The following is a 15,365-nucleotide window of genomic DNA, read 5'->3' as shown; positions in this document are numbered from 1 at the left end:
ACCGCTGAAACCTGGGGATCCAGGCTCAGCGACGAATCCAGGGTCACACCCAAGCTGCGAACCTGCGCCTTCAAGGGGAGTGCGACCCCGTCCAGCACAGGCTGTAACCCTATACCCTGTTCGGCCTTGCGACTGACCAGGAGTACCTCTGTCTTGTCTGGATTTAATTTCAGTTTGTTCGCCCTCATCCAGACCATTACAGCGGCCAGGCACCGGTTCAGGACTTCGACAGCCTCCTTAGTAGCAGGTGGAAAGGAGTGACAGAGTTGGACGTCATCTGCGTACAAATGACACCGCACCCCGAAACTCCGGATGATCTCACCCAGCGGCTTCATGTAGATGTTAAACAGCATGGGGGACAGGATAGAGCCCTGAGGAACACCACAGGTCAAAGGCTGAGGTGTTGAACAGGAGTCCCCCAATAACACCTTCTGGGTACGACCCTCCAGAAATGATCGGAGCCACTGCAAAGCAGTGCCCCCGAGACCCATCTCTGCAAGGCGCCCCAGAAGAATACCGTGGTCGACGGTATCGAAGGCCGCTGAGAGGTCCAGGAGCACCAACAGGGACACACTCCCCCTGTCTAGCTCCCGGCGCAGATCATCCACTAAGGCGACCAAGACCGTCTCAGTACCATGTCCCGGTCTGAAACCAGACTGTGCCGGATCCAGATAATCCGTGTCTCTCAAGAATACCTGGAGTTGTGAGGCCACCACGCTTTCCATGACTTTGCCCAAGAAGGGAAGATTGGAAACGGGCCGAAAGTTGTCGAATTTGGTGGGGTCCAATGATGGTTTCTTCAACAGCGGCTTTATAATAGCCTGTTTTAGGCTCGCTGGAATCTTGCCTTCCCGAAGGGAGGCATTAACCACCACCGTTACCCACTCGGCCAATCCCCCTCTGGCCTCCTTCAGAAGCCAGGATGGGCAGCGGTCTAGGATGGACGTGGTGGGCCTCATTCCTCCAAGTATCTTGTCCACATCCTCGGTCTTCACAAACTGAAAAGAATCCATCAAAATAGGACAAGCAGGTGCTTGTGTCACATCCACGGAGACTGCATTTAATGTGGTGTCCAGCCCAGAGCGGATCAAAGCGACTTTGTCTGCAAAGAACCGAGCAAATGCTTCACAGCGCGTGGCCGAATTGTCAGGGCTCCCACCTGAAGTAGGGGGAGTTAAAAGGCCTCTGACAATTCGAAACAACTCCGCCGGACGGTTTTTTGCAGACGCAATAGTAGCCGCAAAGAAAGATTTCTTTGCGGCTTTTATTGCCGCGGCATATGCCCTTAAAAAGGACACAAACCGTGCTCGATTTGGCTCGCTTGGGTCTGAGCGCCACACGCTCTCTAGTTCCCTCTTCCTTCGCTTCTTCGCTGCCAGCTCCTCAGTAAACCAAGGAGCTGGTTTAGCTCGGTTACTTGAGAGGGGACGTTCCGCGGCGATCATGTCAATTGCCCTGGTCATCTCCCCATTCCAGAGAGCGACCAAGGCCTCGACATGGTCACCTACCGAGGTGGCGGGAAAATCCCCAAGAGCCGTCAGGAATCCATTAGGATCCATAAGCCTCCTGGGGCGGACCATCTTAATGGGTCCTCCACCCTTGCGGAGGTTAGGGGGCGCAGTGAGCCTAAACCTGATCAAGAAGTGGTCAGTCCATGGCAACGGAGAGATAGATAACTCCTCCACACCGCCACCCTGCTCCCATCCCTGGCAGAAAACCAAGTCCAATGTGTGTCCAGCGCAGTGGGTGGGGCCAGTTATTCGCTGGGACAGCCGCATGGTTGCCATGGCGGACATGAAGTCCTGAGCCGCTCCTGTGAGGGCCGCCTCGGCGTGGATGTTGAAGTCCCCCAGCACAAGAAGCCGTTGGGACTCCACCGCCAGGCTCGAGACCACCCCCGCTAGCTCAGGTAGGGAGACTGTAGTGCAGCGAGGTGGACGGTACACTAGCAGAATCACTATTCTGTTCCGGTCACCCACCCTCAGGTGGACGCATTCAAAATTTGTGGTCTGCGGGATGGGACTCCTGATCAGATGGATGGAATCTCTATAGACCACTGCGACCCCGCCTCCCCGTCCTCCGGCTCTTGGTTGGTGTTGCACGGAGAAACCTGGAGGACAAAGCTGGGAGAGGTTTACGCCCCCCGCTTCATCCAACCAGGTCTCCGTGATGCACGCCAGATCTGCCCGCTCCTCCAGGATTAGATCCTGGATCCAGGTCGTTTTTCCGTTGACAGATCTGGCGTTCAACAACACCACCTTCAAACCAGAGGGTCCGCTCACCTGGTTACACCAATTTACCTTAGGAGACCGGTTGGGGGTTGTTAATATAGATAAGCGGTCCGAATTAGGCCAAATTTGAGGTCTCCTTTTCCCGCATCTCCTCCCTCCCACCACGACCTCTATGGGGGCCCCTCGGCTAGTGGAATACCTCCCCCCCTCCATGCCACAATCCTGAGCCAAGAAATTGCTTTCCGCTTTGTTCGTTATTGGATTTTTTGGTTCTTGCCAACATTCTTTTTCCCCCTCCTCCCCCCTCCCTACCCCATTTTTCATTCACAGGCTCCAACCCGTCTCCTCTCCTGCCCCCTCCGCTACACAGTAGTAACAGGGACAATACAAAAAGGGGGATGGGGAACCACATGGGTAGCAGCAATACAGGTAGTACTAAGTGTTCCGGCCACACCTGTAGGTTAGTTCTTAAAGTGCACAAGTTATAAGAGCAACACTGTCAATAATAATATTCACTCGGCAGCAGATGCTACGTACCTTCGACACATTTATAAAGTGCTAGATCTAAAGTGCTCTGTTCAACAGTTATCAAAGTGCGGCATAGAGGGACAAGGAAAGGGGCGTAAGTGCTGGTGCAATCTAGCAGCAGACGGCAGGCGCCTAAAGTGCTCTATTACGTTCTTATCACATTAATATTAGAAGACAACCGGGAATGTCCTGAGGGTCATATATAATCACCCTCCTATGGGGATGGAGATGATGACGCAATTCGCTAAATGCTGTTATGAACCCAGGTGAATCTCTAGACGGTTGGTATACAAGCGGATGGGGCTTCCGGAGTTGACAACTCAGCGGTGGGGCAGCACAGATGGTCACTCACCCTCTTACACAGAATGTATTATCGTAAGGGAGGCCAGCTTAAGATCTACACAGAGGTCTGCACAAAGCCAGCACAAAGGTCTACACAGAGGTCTACACAAAGGGGCTAGCACACAATATCTCACAGAGGTCCACACAAAGAAGGCCAACACAAAAGATCTACACAAGGTCTGCACAGATGGTGATGATGGCCGCGGTTGCTGCCGCGGCAGCGACAGCCTGATGGAGGCCACGGCTTGGCGGTGGCTGTAGGCCTGATGGAAAAAGCAGCGACGGCCAGCTTCAGACAGCTTCACAGCGGCTTCACAGCGGCTTGATGGTAATGGCGGCTGCGGCCTAATGGGGGCGGCGACGACCCGAGAACGACCCGACGGCCCAGCAGCAATGGCGGCTGCAGCTTCACAGCGGCCTGGTGGTAATGACAGCTGCGGCCTGATGGGGGCAACGGCGGCCCGAGGACGACCCGACGGCCTAGCCGCAGTGGCGGCCGCAGCTTCACAGCGGCCTGATGGCAATGGCGGCTGCGGCCTGCTGGAGGCAGCGTCGGCCCGGCGGTGGCTCAGCCCCTGCGAAGGGGCGGCGATGGATTCGCCAGGCGGCGGTGGCGGCGGCTGCGGCCCAGCGGCGGTATTGGCTGCGGCCCAGCGACGGCCCGGCGGCCCAGAGGTGGCAGCTGCGGCCTGGTGGAGACTGCGGCGGCGGCTCGGCGATGGCCAGATCCTGCGGGGCGGCGCTGGTCTCCTTCCGGGCGCTGGTCTCCTTCCGGGCGGTGATGTCGGCCGCGGCCTAATAGTAATGGCAGCCGCGGCGATGGCGGCGGCCCAGCGTCGGCCGCGGCCTAGAGGCGGCTATGGCCCGGCGGCGACCGCGGCGGCGACCTCCGGCAGCTGCAGCGGTGGAGGCCCGGCGGTGGCTCGGCTCCCACAGCGGGGCGGCGGCGACCCCCGTCTGGGTGGCGGCCCAAGGATGATGGCGGCCGCGGCTCAGCAGAGGCAGAGGCCCGGCAGCCCGGCGCCCGGTGGCCCAGTGGAGGCAGAAGGCCAGTGAAGGTCCGATGGTAACAACGGCAGCGGCAGCGGCGGCCCGGCGGCCTGGCGCGGCCCGGCAGCAATCCCCGGAAAGTTCGCAGGGCTCTCAGAGGCCGTGAGGCCGCAAGGCTGCAGGTAGGTCGGCCGCGGTGTAATGGCGGCGACCGCTTCTTCTGCCTTTTCCCTGTCTTTCTGGCTCTTTCCCCCCGCCTGCGACCCTCTATGGGGGCGTCTGAGGCTCGGGGTCTCTTTCCCTCTGTTTGTAGGTGGATTGATGAAGGAATGGCGCCGGATTCCCTCGGATTTTAAATTTAGGTAGAGCAGCTCCGCATTTTCCAGCTGCTTACCACCATGCCGGAACCGGAACCGGAATTGTTTCGTAATTTCCGAAATTTCGTAAATATCGAACTTTTTTAAAGAAAAAATTCGGAATTCTTTTAAATATCGAAACGCAAAAAAACCCAAAAAACGAATCGAGTTTAGAAACAAATTTTTCCGTGGTTGCCCAGCCCTAGTTAGTAACTATTGTCTAAGAACCAAGATAAAGTAGACACACCGAATCAAACTTAAGTAATTATAGACATACCAAATTCTTGATTCAGTTGAGTCAGCATAGAAGTTACAATGGTGTCAGACTGCATTAATTCTATGGAATAGATTCAAGTTCAATACAGTTTGCTGGATGGCTTCAATATGTTATTTCTCAATTGCTGAGGGTGGGAATCCTTTTCTTCACACCACACACAAGTAATTTATGGAGTGCTGCCAATACTTAAAAAGGAAATTAGTAATATCATGAAAGACATATCTATGGATGTCTATTAGCTATGATATGTTCCAGACTCAGAAGTATCATGGAAGAACAATATGTCTCACTCCTCAATAAGCCTTTATTAAAATCACTTCTCTATACATGGACATCTACTTGGTCTGCCCTGTGCCGGCAGGATTGAAGACCGACAGGTCGCAGGTTCAAATCCGGGGAGAGGTGGATGAGCTCCCTCTATCAGCTCCAGCTCCTCATGCGGGGACATGAGAGAAGTCTCCCACAAGGATGATAAAAACATCAAATCATCCGGGCGTCCCCTGGGCAACGTCCTTGCAGACGGCCAATTCTCTCACAACAGGAGCAACTCCTGACACGATTAAAAAAAATCTACTTGGTCTATGGAACAGGGTGAAGCAGCATACCTTCCTTTTTCTAAAATGCGCGCCATTTAGTCAGTTGAAAACGTAGCAGAGTGCTAGTGGTCTCATTCGAGAAGCGGGAGTATAAATATTTGCCCTGACAGTTCAGTCGCCATCATGCGTTGGAATACTGAGGAGCGTGCTTTTGTCGTTGAGGCCTACTTTTCAAGCGGATTTGGAGTGGCTGGTCGCTCTCCGGATTTGGCCCCTTGTGATTTTTTCAATGGTTTTTTTTTTAAAATCCCGTGTTTCTGTGAACCGTCCAAGACCAACATCCAGGAAGAAATTGCTAACATAACGCTTGCTATGCTGGCAAGAGTCATGACAAATGCCAGAAATCAGTTTATGGAGAATGGAGAATGGGGGACATCACCTACCTAATTTGATCTTCAAAACTACGTAAAACAAAATTTTAGGTATGATCCTACATTATAAAAAAAATTAAAAATTCTGATTCATACAATGGGTTTTATTAAGTTTTGAAAAAAGGAAGTTATAGATAAAACTACGGCTCACCCTGTAGTTTTATCTACTATAACATTAACCTACCCATAACCCTCCTTTGCCTCCATGTTGCTTTCTGTGATCATATATAATCTCCTTTAACATCTGTAGGTATTAGAACCGGAATCATAAATTCTTAAGAAAATGTACTGTTTTAGAATGATTTTAAAATGAAAAACCTTTGAACTTCCATATGAAAATCATGTAATTTTTTTCACTTTATTGCAAGGTAACTATTTACGCTGATGAATAATCTCTGATCAATATGCTATGGCTGGTATCCTGCTGTTGACATACACACATGTAATTCACATTACATATGGGGAGGGGAATTATTGATTACAGGACAACAGACCTATTCTGCTTCCATTGGCAAAAACCAAGTTGTGCATACAGTGGCATTATGGATTAGAGTTGTGTGCGGTATTTGCTACTAGCCATTGTGCATTCCCCAGCCTTAAACACGTGTTACACAAGGTTGCTATCCCATACGGTGGCTGCATATTGCTGCAGTATGTATCTTTGCATGTGGCATCTCTGAGCTACTTTGAGGGCATGCTGGACACCAGATATCAGAGGTTCCAGGTATGTCCTTCTGTGGCCATTCAAAATGAAAACCCTCACAAACATCTTACCAAGATTTAATGTACATTTATTCTTAACACGTGGAACATATAGTATAAAGATTTCATACTGAATAAATGATATTCATTAAGCCAAAAAAGGAAAAAAGGGAGGAATTTACATCAAGTTTTTAACTACATCGTCTGAAATACAAATATGCAGAATTCATCACTGAAAAATCTCAATTGTGTTTCTTCATCAGGAACTTCAACTGAACCTAGAACTTTTTCACACCTCGATTAGAAAGAAAAACAAAAACAAAAAACCCCAGGAAAAATAAAACTATAAGTTGATTGGCTGCTGAGACAGCAATGACTTTATACACAGAGACCTGTACAGCATCCTCCAGAGAAAGAGAGAGCAAGAGCAAGGAAGAGAGAAAGAAACAGAGAGAGAGAGGAAGAGAGAGAGATGTCTGGCAAGAGATTAAATAATTGGTGTCTCGCTTTTTCAGGTCATCAACTTGTTTAACTCGTTATACTATAAAGGGGTGGCAGGGAGAAGGGAACAAAACTGCAAGGAGGGCATGTGCAATGTACAAAGTCTCATATATATACACATGTGGCAGCAGTTAGGCTGCAGCTAAAGGTTAAAACCAGTTCTAAGAGGTGATCTCAGGGTTATTCATACAATCAAGGAGGAAAAGAGAAAGAGGTCAGGGTGTTGTTGGTTCACACATGATACTTTGGGGGGAAAGCCTTTTTTCTCCTCAACATTAACTAAAAACATTTTTTAAAATTACAGCTTGCTGCTGATCCAACTTTTCTTCTTCTTCAATGTGAGACATTATTTCAGTATGTTTACAGTTTAAGGTGTACAGTACATGAAGTTCTACACTCTACTACACAGGCCTCCATTGTACAAGGTCTGTTAACAACTGGTAGCTTCTTGGTTCCTGCAAGATTATGAATGTACAACGATAAACCACACAAGAGTTCAGCAGTCACTTTTTTGTCCTTCAGAGTTCACCATTAAAAACAGTTATGAAAGTAGTGCCTGTTGATGCGATAACAGGACAAAGTTGTTTTCCCCAAACTCACTGTAAACAACAGCAACTTTGGTTAAAATAAAAAAAGTCTTTTTTAATGTAGGCAGAGCTTTATCTCCTTGAATGGGGTTAGGACAAATTTGAAGGGTAGAGGTGAGGGAAGGGGGAATACCTTTTCCCCAAGGTAGAAGCAGGACAGCGCAGGGCAGACAGTGGATTCTGAGGTGGTTTTGCATAAATAAAGGGCAACAATCAGTTTCTAAGTCCTCCACTCACGCACACGCACACATAGGCATCCCACGGCTGTCATGACTGGCCAATTAAAAACAGTACATCACAAATAACTTGTGACACCAATGAGTTCATCAGAGGTGACACAGAGATGTCCAACAGCCGAGATTCGTACAACGTGAACTCAGAGTGGTTCTCATCCACTTTGGCCAGGGCAAGCAGTGCCCGGGCTGCCCGACGCATCATGTCCACACTGCTTGGCTCAAAGGGAGGGTTCTGCATGTGCATCAAACTAGCTTGACTCTGTTGGAACTGAGTGGCTGCCAGGCTGTCCTCTAAGAAGCCTAACAAGTTGCCAATGCTGCCCTTCAGTACAGCAATGGCTCTAGCTGCCAAGCTGTCGCCCTGTGCCAAGTTGGCCAGTAGTACCACAGCCATCTCCCGGCACACCGGGTTCTTTCGGTCACTAAGGAAACGCACCATGGTGCTGAAAAGTTTCTCCAAGCGACTGAAGGGTGGCGTTGCAAGAATCAAATCCACATTGTTGTCCTGGATGCTGAGTTTGCTTAGGGTTTCCAAAACCAGTCTCTGAGGGGAAAGAACAGCATTAGGCCCTAGGGTTGGGAAAGGATCTTGGGCTTCTGCTGAAGGACAGACAGCCCAGTGGAGAAGTCCATCCAAGACAGGCAAACATATGCTCTCCGGGTACGGCGAAAGATCCAGCTGGCCAGAGATGTTGGCTAGCGTGACCAATGTGTTTTCACGCAGCATCTCCAAGCAGTCCCACCACCACTCCACTTTGTTGCAGCTCACTCCTTGGTCCTGCTCCTCTTCCTTTTCATATGTCAATGGGGCCTGTTTGCGTTCTGGATGCTTATGGTGCAAGAGAATCAGCTTCCCTAGAATCAGCAGCAAACCAGAGTGTTTAGACATCTCAAAATCATTGCCTGGCACAAACGATAAACTCCTGATGATGTTCGACACACAGATGCAGCGTTTAGACAATGAGTCCTGCCAATCTAGTAGTGTACAGAGGGGGGTCTCATCTTTACTATGTGGCTCGTCTTCCAAGATTTTAATGTTCCTGTGGCTCTTGGCTGGACTAATGCCAAAGGGAAATTTACCACTCTCCTTTGTTGTTTCCACATTTCTGGCCTCCTCCACCTCTGCCAGTGAGACTGGCTGTGCTGACAGCATGTCATCCATGGTGGCTGTTATCCTTTTTTCTGGAGGACCATCAGATGGTGGGGACTCTCCCTCTCGAACAACTGGGTTACTCTCAGTGACATAATGTTTTTGCAGCAAAACAGAGTTGCAGGAAGCTCGTTTTTGAGTCAACGACATTTTGCTTTCAAAGTGGGTCTGGATGTGTTCAGTGGTATCTCCCCCACCAATCCGCCAGTGCAGCAGCCCACTCTCAAATTCCTGAACCCGGCCAAGTTTGCCTGAATAATCTACCACAAATGGATCGTTCTTCTGCATTATCTTGACAGGAAGTTTGTCAAATTTGCTGACCAGCTTCTCCTCAGAATTCTCAAGAGATGCCGTGGCTTTGTTTGCAAAGGCGGCCTCCTCCTCCCCTTCCTCTTCAGCTTCCTCCTGCTCCTCTTCTTCCCCACAGTTAGTACTACTTGGCTCCTCTTTTTCCCCTTCCTCAGTAGGGGGATTCAAAGATTTGCTGCACTTATCAGGATCTAGTAGTGTTCTTTGACCTGGATCTCCCACCTCATATTCTTTCAGGATTCCAAAGATTTCAATTAGGCAGCGCCGAAAATATTCCACCAGAAGCTCCAACAACCCTGGAAGCTGCAAGGTAAAATAGCACGAGATCAAGTCAATATTAGTTCAATTTAAACAAGATTGTGGAGAGGTCCAACATAAACACAAAAGAGTCAGTTAATTTAACTAGATTCCAAGAGTCACACACTAGATCTCACGGGTTTATTGTTCTAAATATTTTGATTATTCATTGAAAATCTTTTTCCATTACCAGATCATCAGTCAGTGCATTTCAATAAATTATTGTATATATCCCAGCCATTCAGATACTGTGAATTGTAGTCACAACTGTCTAATAGAACACATGAGTTACATATAAAAGTTCCGTTTTTAATCCCTTGTATTCCAACAAAGGGATACTGGGTGGCAGGGCCAGGAACACCTCTTGCTGTCTGAGCATTGGAAAGCTGCTAGACCCACTGGATCCCCAAATGTTTTGGTCTTCAATTCTCAGAAATCCTAACAGCTGGTAAACTGCTGGGATTTCTGGGAGTTGTAGGCTAAAAACATCTGAGGACCCACAGGTTGAGAACCACTGTGCTAGAAAGTCTTGCTGCTGTACATCAAAGATGTGACTCAGGAAATGGCAGCTTTAAATATTATTAACATTAACAACACTGGAAGGGCAAACACACAGCCAAAGCTTCAGTGATTTTTGAAGTAATAATTGGTATATTGGTGTCCTGCAGGTTTTATTATACAGACTTTGGGGGTGAGAAAATCGTACACTAACTTATACAGTGTATTATATTTGATACAGGGGTTGTATGAAATATAATAAATCAGTGGAATAAGACAATGAAAGATTCTCTTGTCCCTAAACTGGCCTAGAATAAATTGTTAATGCCCTTCCTTCCTTCTGTACTGCATTTCTTTCTTCATAGAAAAATAATTTTAAAAATGAGAAAAAAACACAAAATATGGCCATCCTTAACAAACTGAAAGCCATTCACTAATTTAGGAACATAAAACTTAGCTAGGCATAAAATTATCATATTTGGCTACTGAAAGTACAATGTATTCAGAAAATAAATATAACTATAATTATTTTTCCATTTTATTTTTTACTAACGAACGGAGCTACAAAGTACTGAACTAGAAGGAACCTCTTTGCCAGTTGATAAAAATCAAGTAATATTATGGGTGAAAAAAAATCTACATTAGTAAAAGAAAGAAAATTATTTCATCTTTTTAAAGTTCAGGCCAAGTATACATACTCATACACATACACAAATGATAAACGGAAGCTGCATACCAGTGATTAGGAAAAAAATGCTATTTCCCTAAAGGTGTCAGAGACTAATCTTTGTGAGCACTGGTGGGTACAACTCTGGGTAGTACTGGGAATCATTGGTTGACACTATGGCTCATATCTTGATACCAGTCTTCAGGCCACCGTATTGAGTAACACCACTATACACATGCTTACATGAAATTCTACTTGCTCCGTATTTTTTAAGAAATAATGTTGGAAGGATAAATACGCAATATATATATTTCTCTTTTATTACCGTTTCTAATTTTTTGCATCTCTCTATCTTCATCTGCTCACTTGGTGTCAACCCACATCTAACCATTGCATACCAGCTGACAAATTACTGTTACATATATATAGCTAACTCTTGGGTTTTTTATTATCCTGGTTAGGGATTATCTTGGACACCAATTTTGTATAATTTTTTAGGGCCCAGACAAATCAATGTTTGGTTTTAGGGCCCAGACAAACCAACTGTAAATAATGGTTTTTCAGCAAAATGGGTGGCACAATGGGCAAAACCCTTGTGCCACAGGATTGCTGACCGATAGGTCAGCAATTTGAATCCAGGGAGAGTGGGTTGAGAGCCATCTGTGAGCTCCAGTTCCTCATGCAGGGACATGAATCATAGAATCAAAGAGTTGGAAGAGACCTCATGGGCCATCCAGTCCAACCTCCTGCCAAGAAGCAGGAATATTGCATTCAAATCACCCCTGACAGATGGCCATCCAGCCTCTGTTTAAAAGCTTCCAAAGAAGGAACCTCTACCACACTCCGGGGCAGAGAGTTCCACTGCTGAACGGCTCTCACAGTCAGGAAGTTCTTCCTCAAGTTCAGATGGAATCTCCTTGAGAGAAGCTTCCCACAAGGATGGTAAAGCATCAAAACATCCGGGCGTCCTTTGGGCAACATCCTTGCAAACAGCCAGTTCTCTCACATCAGAAGCAACTTGCAGTTTCTCAAGTTGTTCCTGACAGGAGGGGAAAAAGCAAAACAAAATTGAATGAGGAACCCCAGCTGGTAAGGGAAGGGGTATGTACAGTATGAAGCCTCAGCTCCAGGACTGCAATACCAAATACTCATACATTTGAGCCAAGCCACAAGCTGAAGCACACAGCCACAGCATACCCACATGAGGTATATGAAAACAGCATATCCAGAAATGTTGCATATGATAGCATTAATTTAATGCATTTAATCCTCCCGGGGGGGGGGGGGGGGGGTGTCCATGCAAAGGCTAAATCAAATGTGCAATATGGGTGTGATACAATTTACAGAAACCAGGTTGCCAAAATACAAATCTGAAATGGAATAAAAGCGCTTCAACAGGAAGAAGGGAATCCCTTGTGCGATTTCTTACTTTCCAAAGTAATTTACAAGTAATTAGTGGAAGCTGTTCTGAATCAGATATTTTCCAATTGATGTCGAGCACATCCCCCCCCCCCCCAAAATAAGGGATAGTGACTTATAGTTCTCAAAGGACAAGGGCAGCATTGGGCCAGCAGGAGCGCAGGGCTCCTGGGATCCTTCCTGAAAGTCTCTTATGAACCTAGGGACAATACTTTTGTGGATACTTCTGTCCAGACTCGGAGTTTGACCACTGGACGGGGGATTGGAGCTCCAGACGGGCCGCCGTGATGGGGTCAGGTGGACAGAACTCGCTTGTGTTTCATGCTTCTTGACCAAAGCCGGAAGGGGTGGAGGGAGGAGATTGTGCCCAATTTTTACCATGCAAAAGAAAGGCCCCCCTTCTCCCAGAAACCCCTCTCCAGACCCTTTACCTCCTCTAGAGGAGGAAACCCCCCTTGAAGTAATTGCTTTTCCCCCTCCCTGCGGCCCCAAACTTCCTGCTGCAGGGAGTTCCTCTTCCCAATCCCTTGGCCCCTCAATCCAAACCTCCTCTACTCTCTTTCCTTTGTTCCAAAGTGAACCCACAGCCTCCTCCCCCCTTTTTCTGCTGCCTTCTCTTTGGAAGGAAAAAAATGGAAAAAAACTTTCTTTTGCCTTAGGGCTCCCTGACAGACCCTGGGCCTTCTTTTCTCTCTCTCTCTCTCTTTCACTGGAAAGGAGGGGGGGGGGAAGAGAAGGGGAATAGCTTGTACAAAAAGTGACCCCTTTGTCCACCCCTTGAGATCTGGGAGGGGAGAGGCCTGACCTGGGCTTGTTTTTTTTCTCTTCCTCTTTGTGGGAGAGCCCCCAAATGTCCATTTGGGGGGGGGGGTTGCCTGTACCTTTTTCCCCTTTGTCTCCTGTTGGCCATGCTTCCCAGGGTTTCCAAAAAGATTTCCTCCTGTCTCAACAGGAAGGGGAGGAGAAAAGGGAGGAGTCTCCCTTTCCTCCTTCCTCCCTTCCTCCCTTTGTTTGACCCCTTTGTTCCCATTTCTCCCTTGGAAACTGGAAGGAAAAGGGGCTGATCCAGATTTAGGTTCTTGTGGGTTTTTTCGGGCTATAGAGCCATGTTCTAGAGGCATTTCTCCTGACGTTTCGCCTGCATCTATGGCAAGCATCCTCAGAGGTAGAGGTCTGCATCTATGGCAAGCATCCTCAGAGGTAGACCTCTACCTCTGAGGATGCTTGCCATAGATGCAGGCGAAACGTCAGGAGAAATGCCTCTAGAACATGGCTCTATAGCTCGAAAAAACCCACAAGAACCTAGTGATTCCAGCCATGAAAGCCTTCGACAATACATTGATCCAGATTTGTTATTTCTTCCTCTCTCTCCCATTCTGGGAAATGCAAACAAAGGGAGGGAGAAGGGGAGGAAATTTCAGCCAAGACTTGTGTTCTCTGGCATGTTTCTTTCTTCTGTGTAGATGGGGGAGGGCGCATCACTCCTTCCCTTCCTCTCCCATCTCTTCTCTAGAACTACAAATCCCCACCTCACCAAAGCACCCGACTTTCTTTCAAAAGCTAGATCACCCCCTTTTGCTTTCAACTTCTCTTTCTGCCACCTTTCCCCTGGCCTTGGGGGTTTCTCCTTCCCTCTTGCAAATAGAGGGAATTCTACCCCTCTCTCATCTTCAATCTCCCCTTCTTTTCTGCGCAACTACAAAACCCATTTTCCAGAGGTGCTGATCCTTGCCTCCAAGTTTGCTGTTTTTTCTTCTTCCCTCTCTCCACTTCTCCCCTTTCTTTCTAAGAACCAGGCCTCACAAAAAGAGTTCTTTGGGCTTATGTCTCTGAAACCCATCCTTTTTTCTCTCTCTCTCTTCTCCCTCCCTTCCCATCTTCTAAGAAGCCAATATTCTGTGAATTCTTTCCTCTACCCCCAAGGGAAATCCTGCTGCTTCCTTTTACCTCCTTCTCCTCAAACCTAAGAAAGGGATGTTCCAGAAGCATTCCCTCCTGACATTTCACCCACATCTCTCTCTCTCACACACACAGTCCCTCCAATGCCTTTGTCCTTCCTGGCCCTCCCTCCCTTTTCCCCGAGTGCATGTATGTGAATGTTTAAATTATCTCATTAACTGCCTTAAATATGAGGGGGACGTCAAGGTCCAGGGGTCTCCTCTGTGCAGTGAAGAGGACCAGGAGGCCACCAGACATCAGATCAAACTGTGGGACCCATAATCCACTCCTTCTGCTGAGGACAACTACCTGGGTGAGGTGAAAATGGGAGGTCTATGGGCTTCCCCGTGTGGCAGCTGGAACCCAGATGGCACAGGAAGATCCTAAAAGAGCAGGACCAGACCCCCATGCCACCCAGAAGAGACAGCCTCCCCCTTGAGGCTGATCTGAGCCCCCACAGGGGAATGCCATCGCAGGAGGTGCCCTGGAAGAAGCACCCAGGGTCCCACAGCAACCGCCATGAAGGAAGGATGCCCTGCCCATTCCAGAAGCTGTGCAGAGGGATAGCCCAAAGGAGACCACTGAAGTCCCCACCAGGTATGGATGTTTTCCCTTTCTTTCCCTACTAACTACCCTTGGGCTGGGAAGGGGGTGGGTGGGGGCCCCTGTAAACTTTCTTACTGACTGTCCTAGACATTATCCCTGAGTCTCTGTGATGATGGAGAGTCAGACCTGTCTGCGGTCACCAGGAGGTGCCACGCCAGAAGGGGTAGCAAAGCTGTGCCCCATCTTCTCCCTCCCCCAAGAGCCAAGGGAGGAGCCAGCGCCCCCAGGAGGCCTGAGGACCACTGCCAGATGGGAGAATTGCACCATGTGCCATCCTTCTCCATTGGGGACCCACTCGGGATCCCTGAGTGCTCCATGCTGACTACCATCACAGACTCCATCATCCCCTGCCTCCATCTTCTTACTTCAATCCTTATTACTCCAAACCAAAGGACACTCTGCTACTGGTCTCTCACACCCTGCTGGGTCCTGATGTTGTCACTTAAGTTGGGCCTCAAAATAATCAACTGAATACCATCTAATCCGTCTAGAGAGAGGCCCGGGTACTAAAGAATTGTCGAGGCTTGGGAAAATGAGCAATACCATTTTCCAGCATTGAAGGGAGGAATGATGTCGCGCACCCTCTCCTCCAAAAATAGTGACTTATAGTTCTCAAAGGACAAGGGCAGCATTGGGCCAGCAGGAGCGCAGGGCTCCTGGGATCTTTCCTGAAAGTCTCTTATGAACCTAGGGACAATACTTTTGTGGATTTATCATTTGATTCTTATGAATTTGCCATTCATGAACTCCTTTCTGTCCCCTGC

At 48.2% G+C, this 15,365-nt stretch overlaps 1 protein-coding gene across 2 annotated transcripts in view; it reads right to left on the bottom strand.

The window, feature by feature from the left end:
• Positions 1 to 6,457: 6,457 nt before the first annotated feature.
• Positions 6,458 to 15,365, bottom strand: part of LOC137095073 (AT-rich interactive domain-containing protein 1A-like) — a 238,101-nt gene continuing 229,193 nt past the window's right edge. For both annotated transcript variants that reach the window (XM_067461282.1, XM_067461283.1), the window contains exon 20: positions 6,458 to 9,479. In XM_067461282.1, coding sequence (XP_067317383.1) covers positions 7,749 to 9,479 — 1,731 coding nt within the window. In that variant the 3' untranslated portion in view covers positions 6,458 to 7,748. The remainder of the gene's footprint in view (positions 9,480 to 15,365) is intronic.

Source organism: Anolis sagrei, chromosome Y, assembly GCF_037176765.1.
Source record: "Anolis sagrei isolate rAnoSag1 chromosome Y, rAnoSag1.mat, whole genome shotgun sequence".
NCBI classification, from domain to species: domain Eukaryota; kingdom Metazoa; phylum Chordata; class Lepidosauria; order Squamata; family Dactyloidae; genus Anolis; species Anolis sagrei.
Note: the sequence above shows the minus strand (reverse complement) of the source record. Positions and strands in the feature narration are given on the sequence as shown.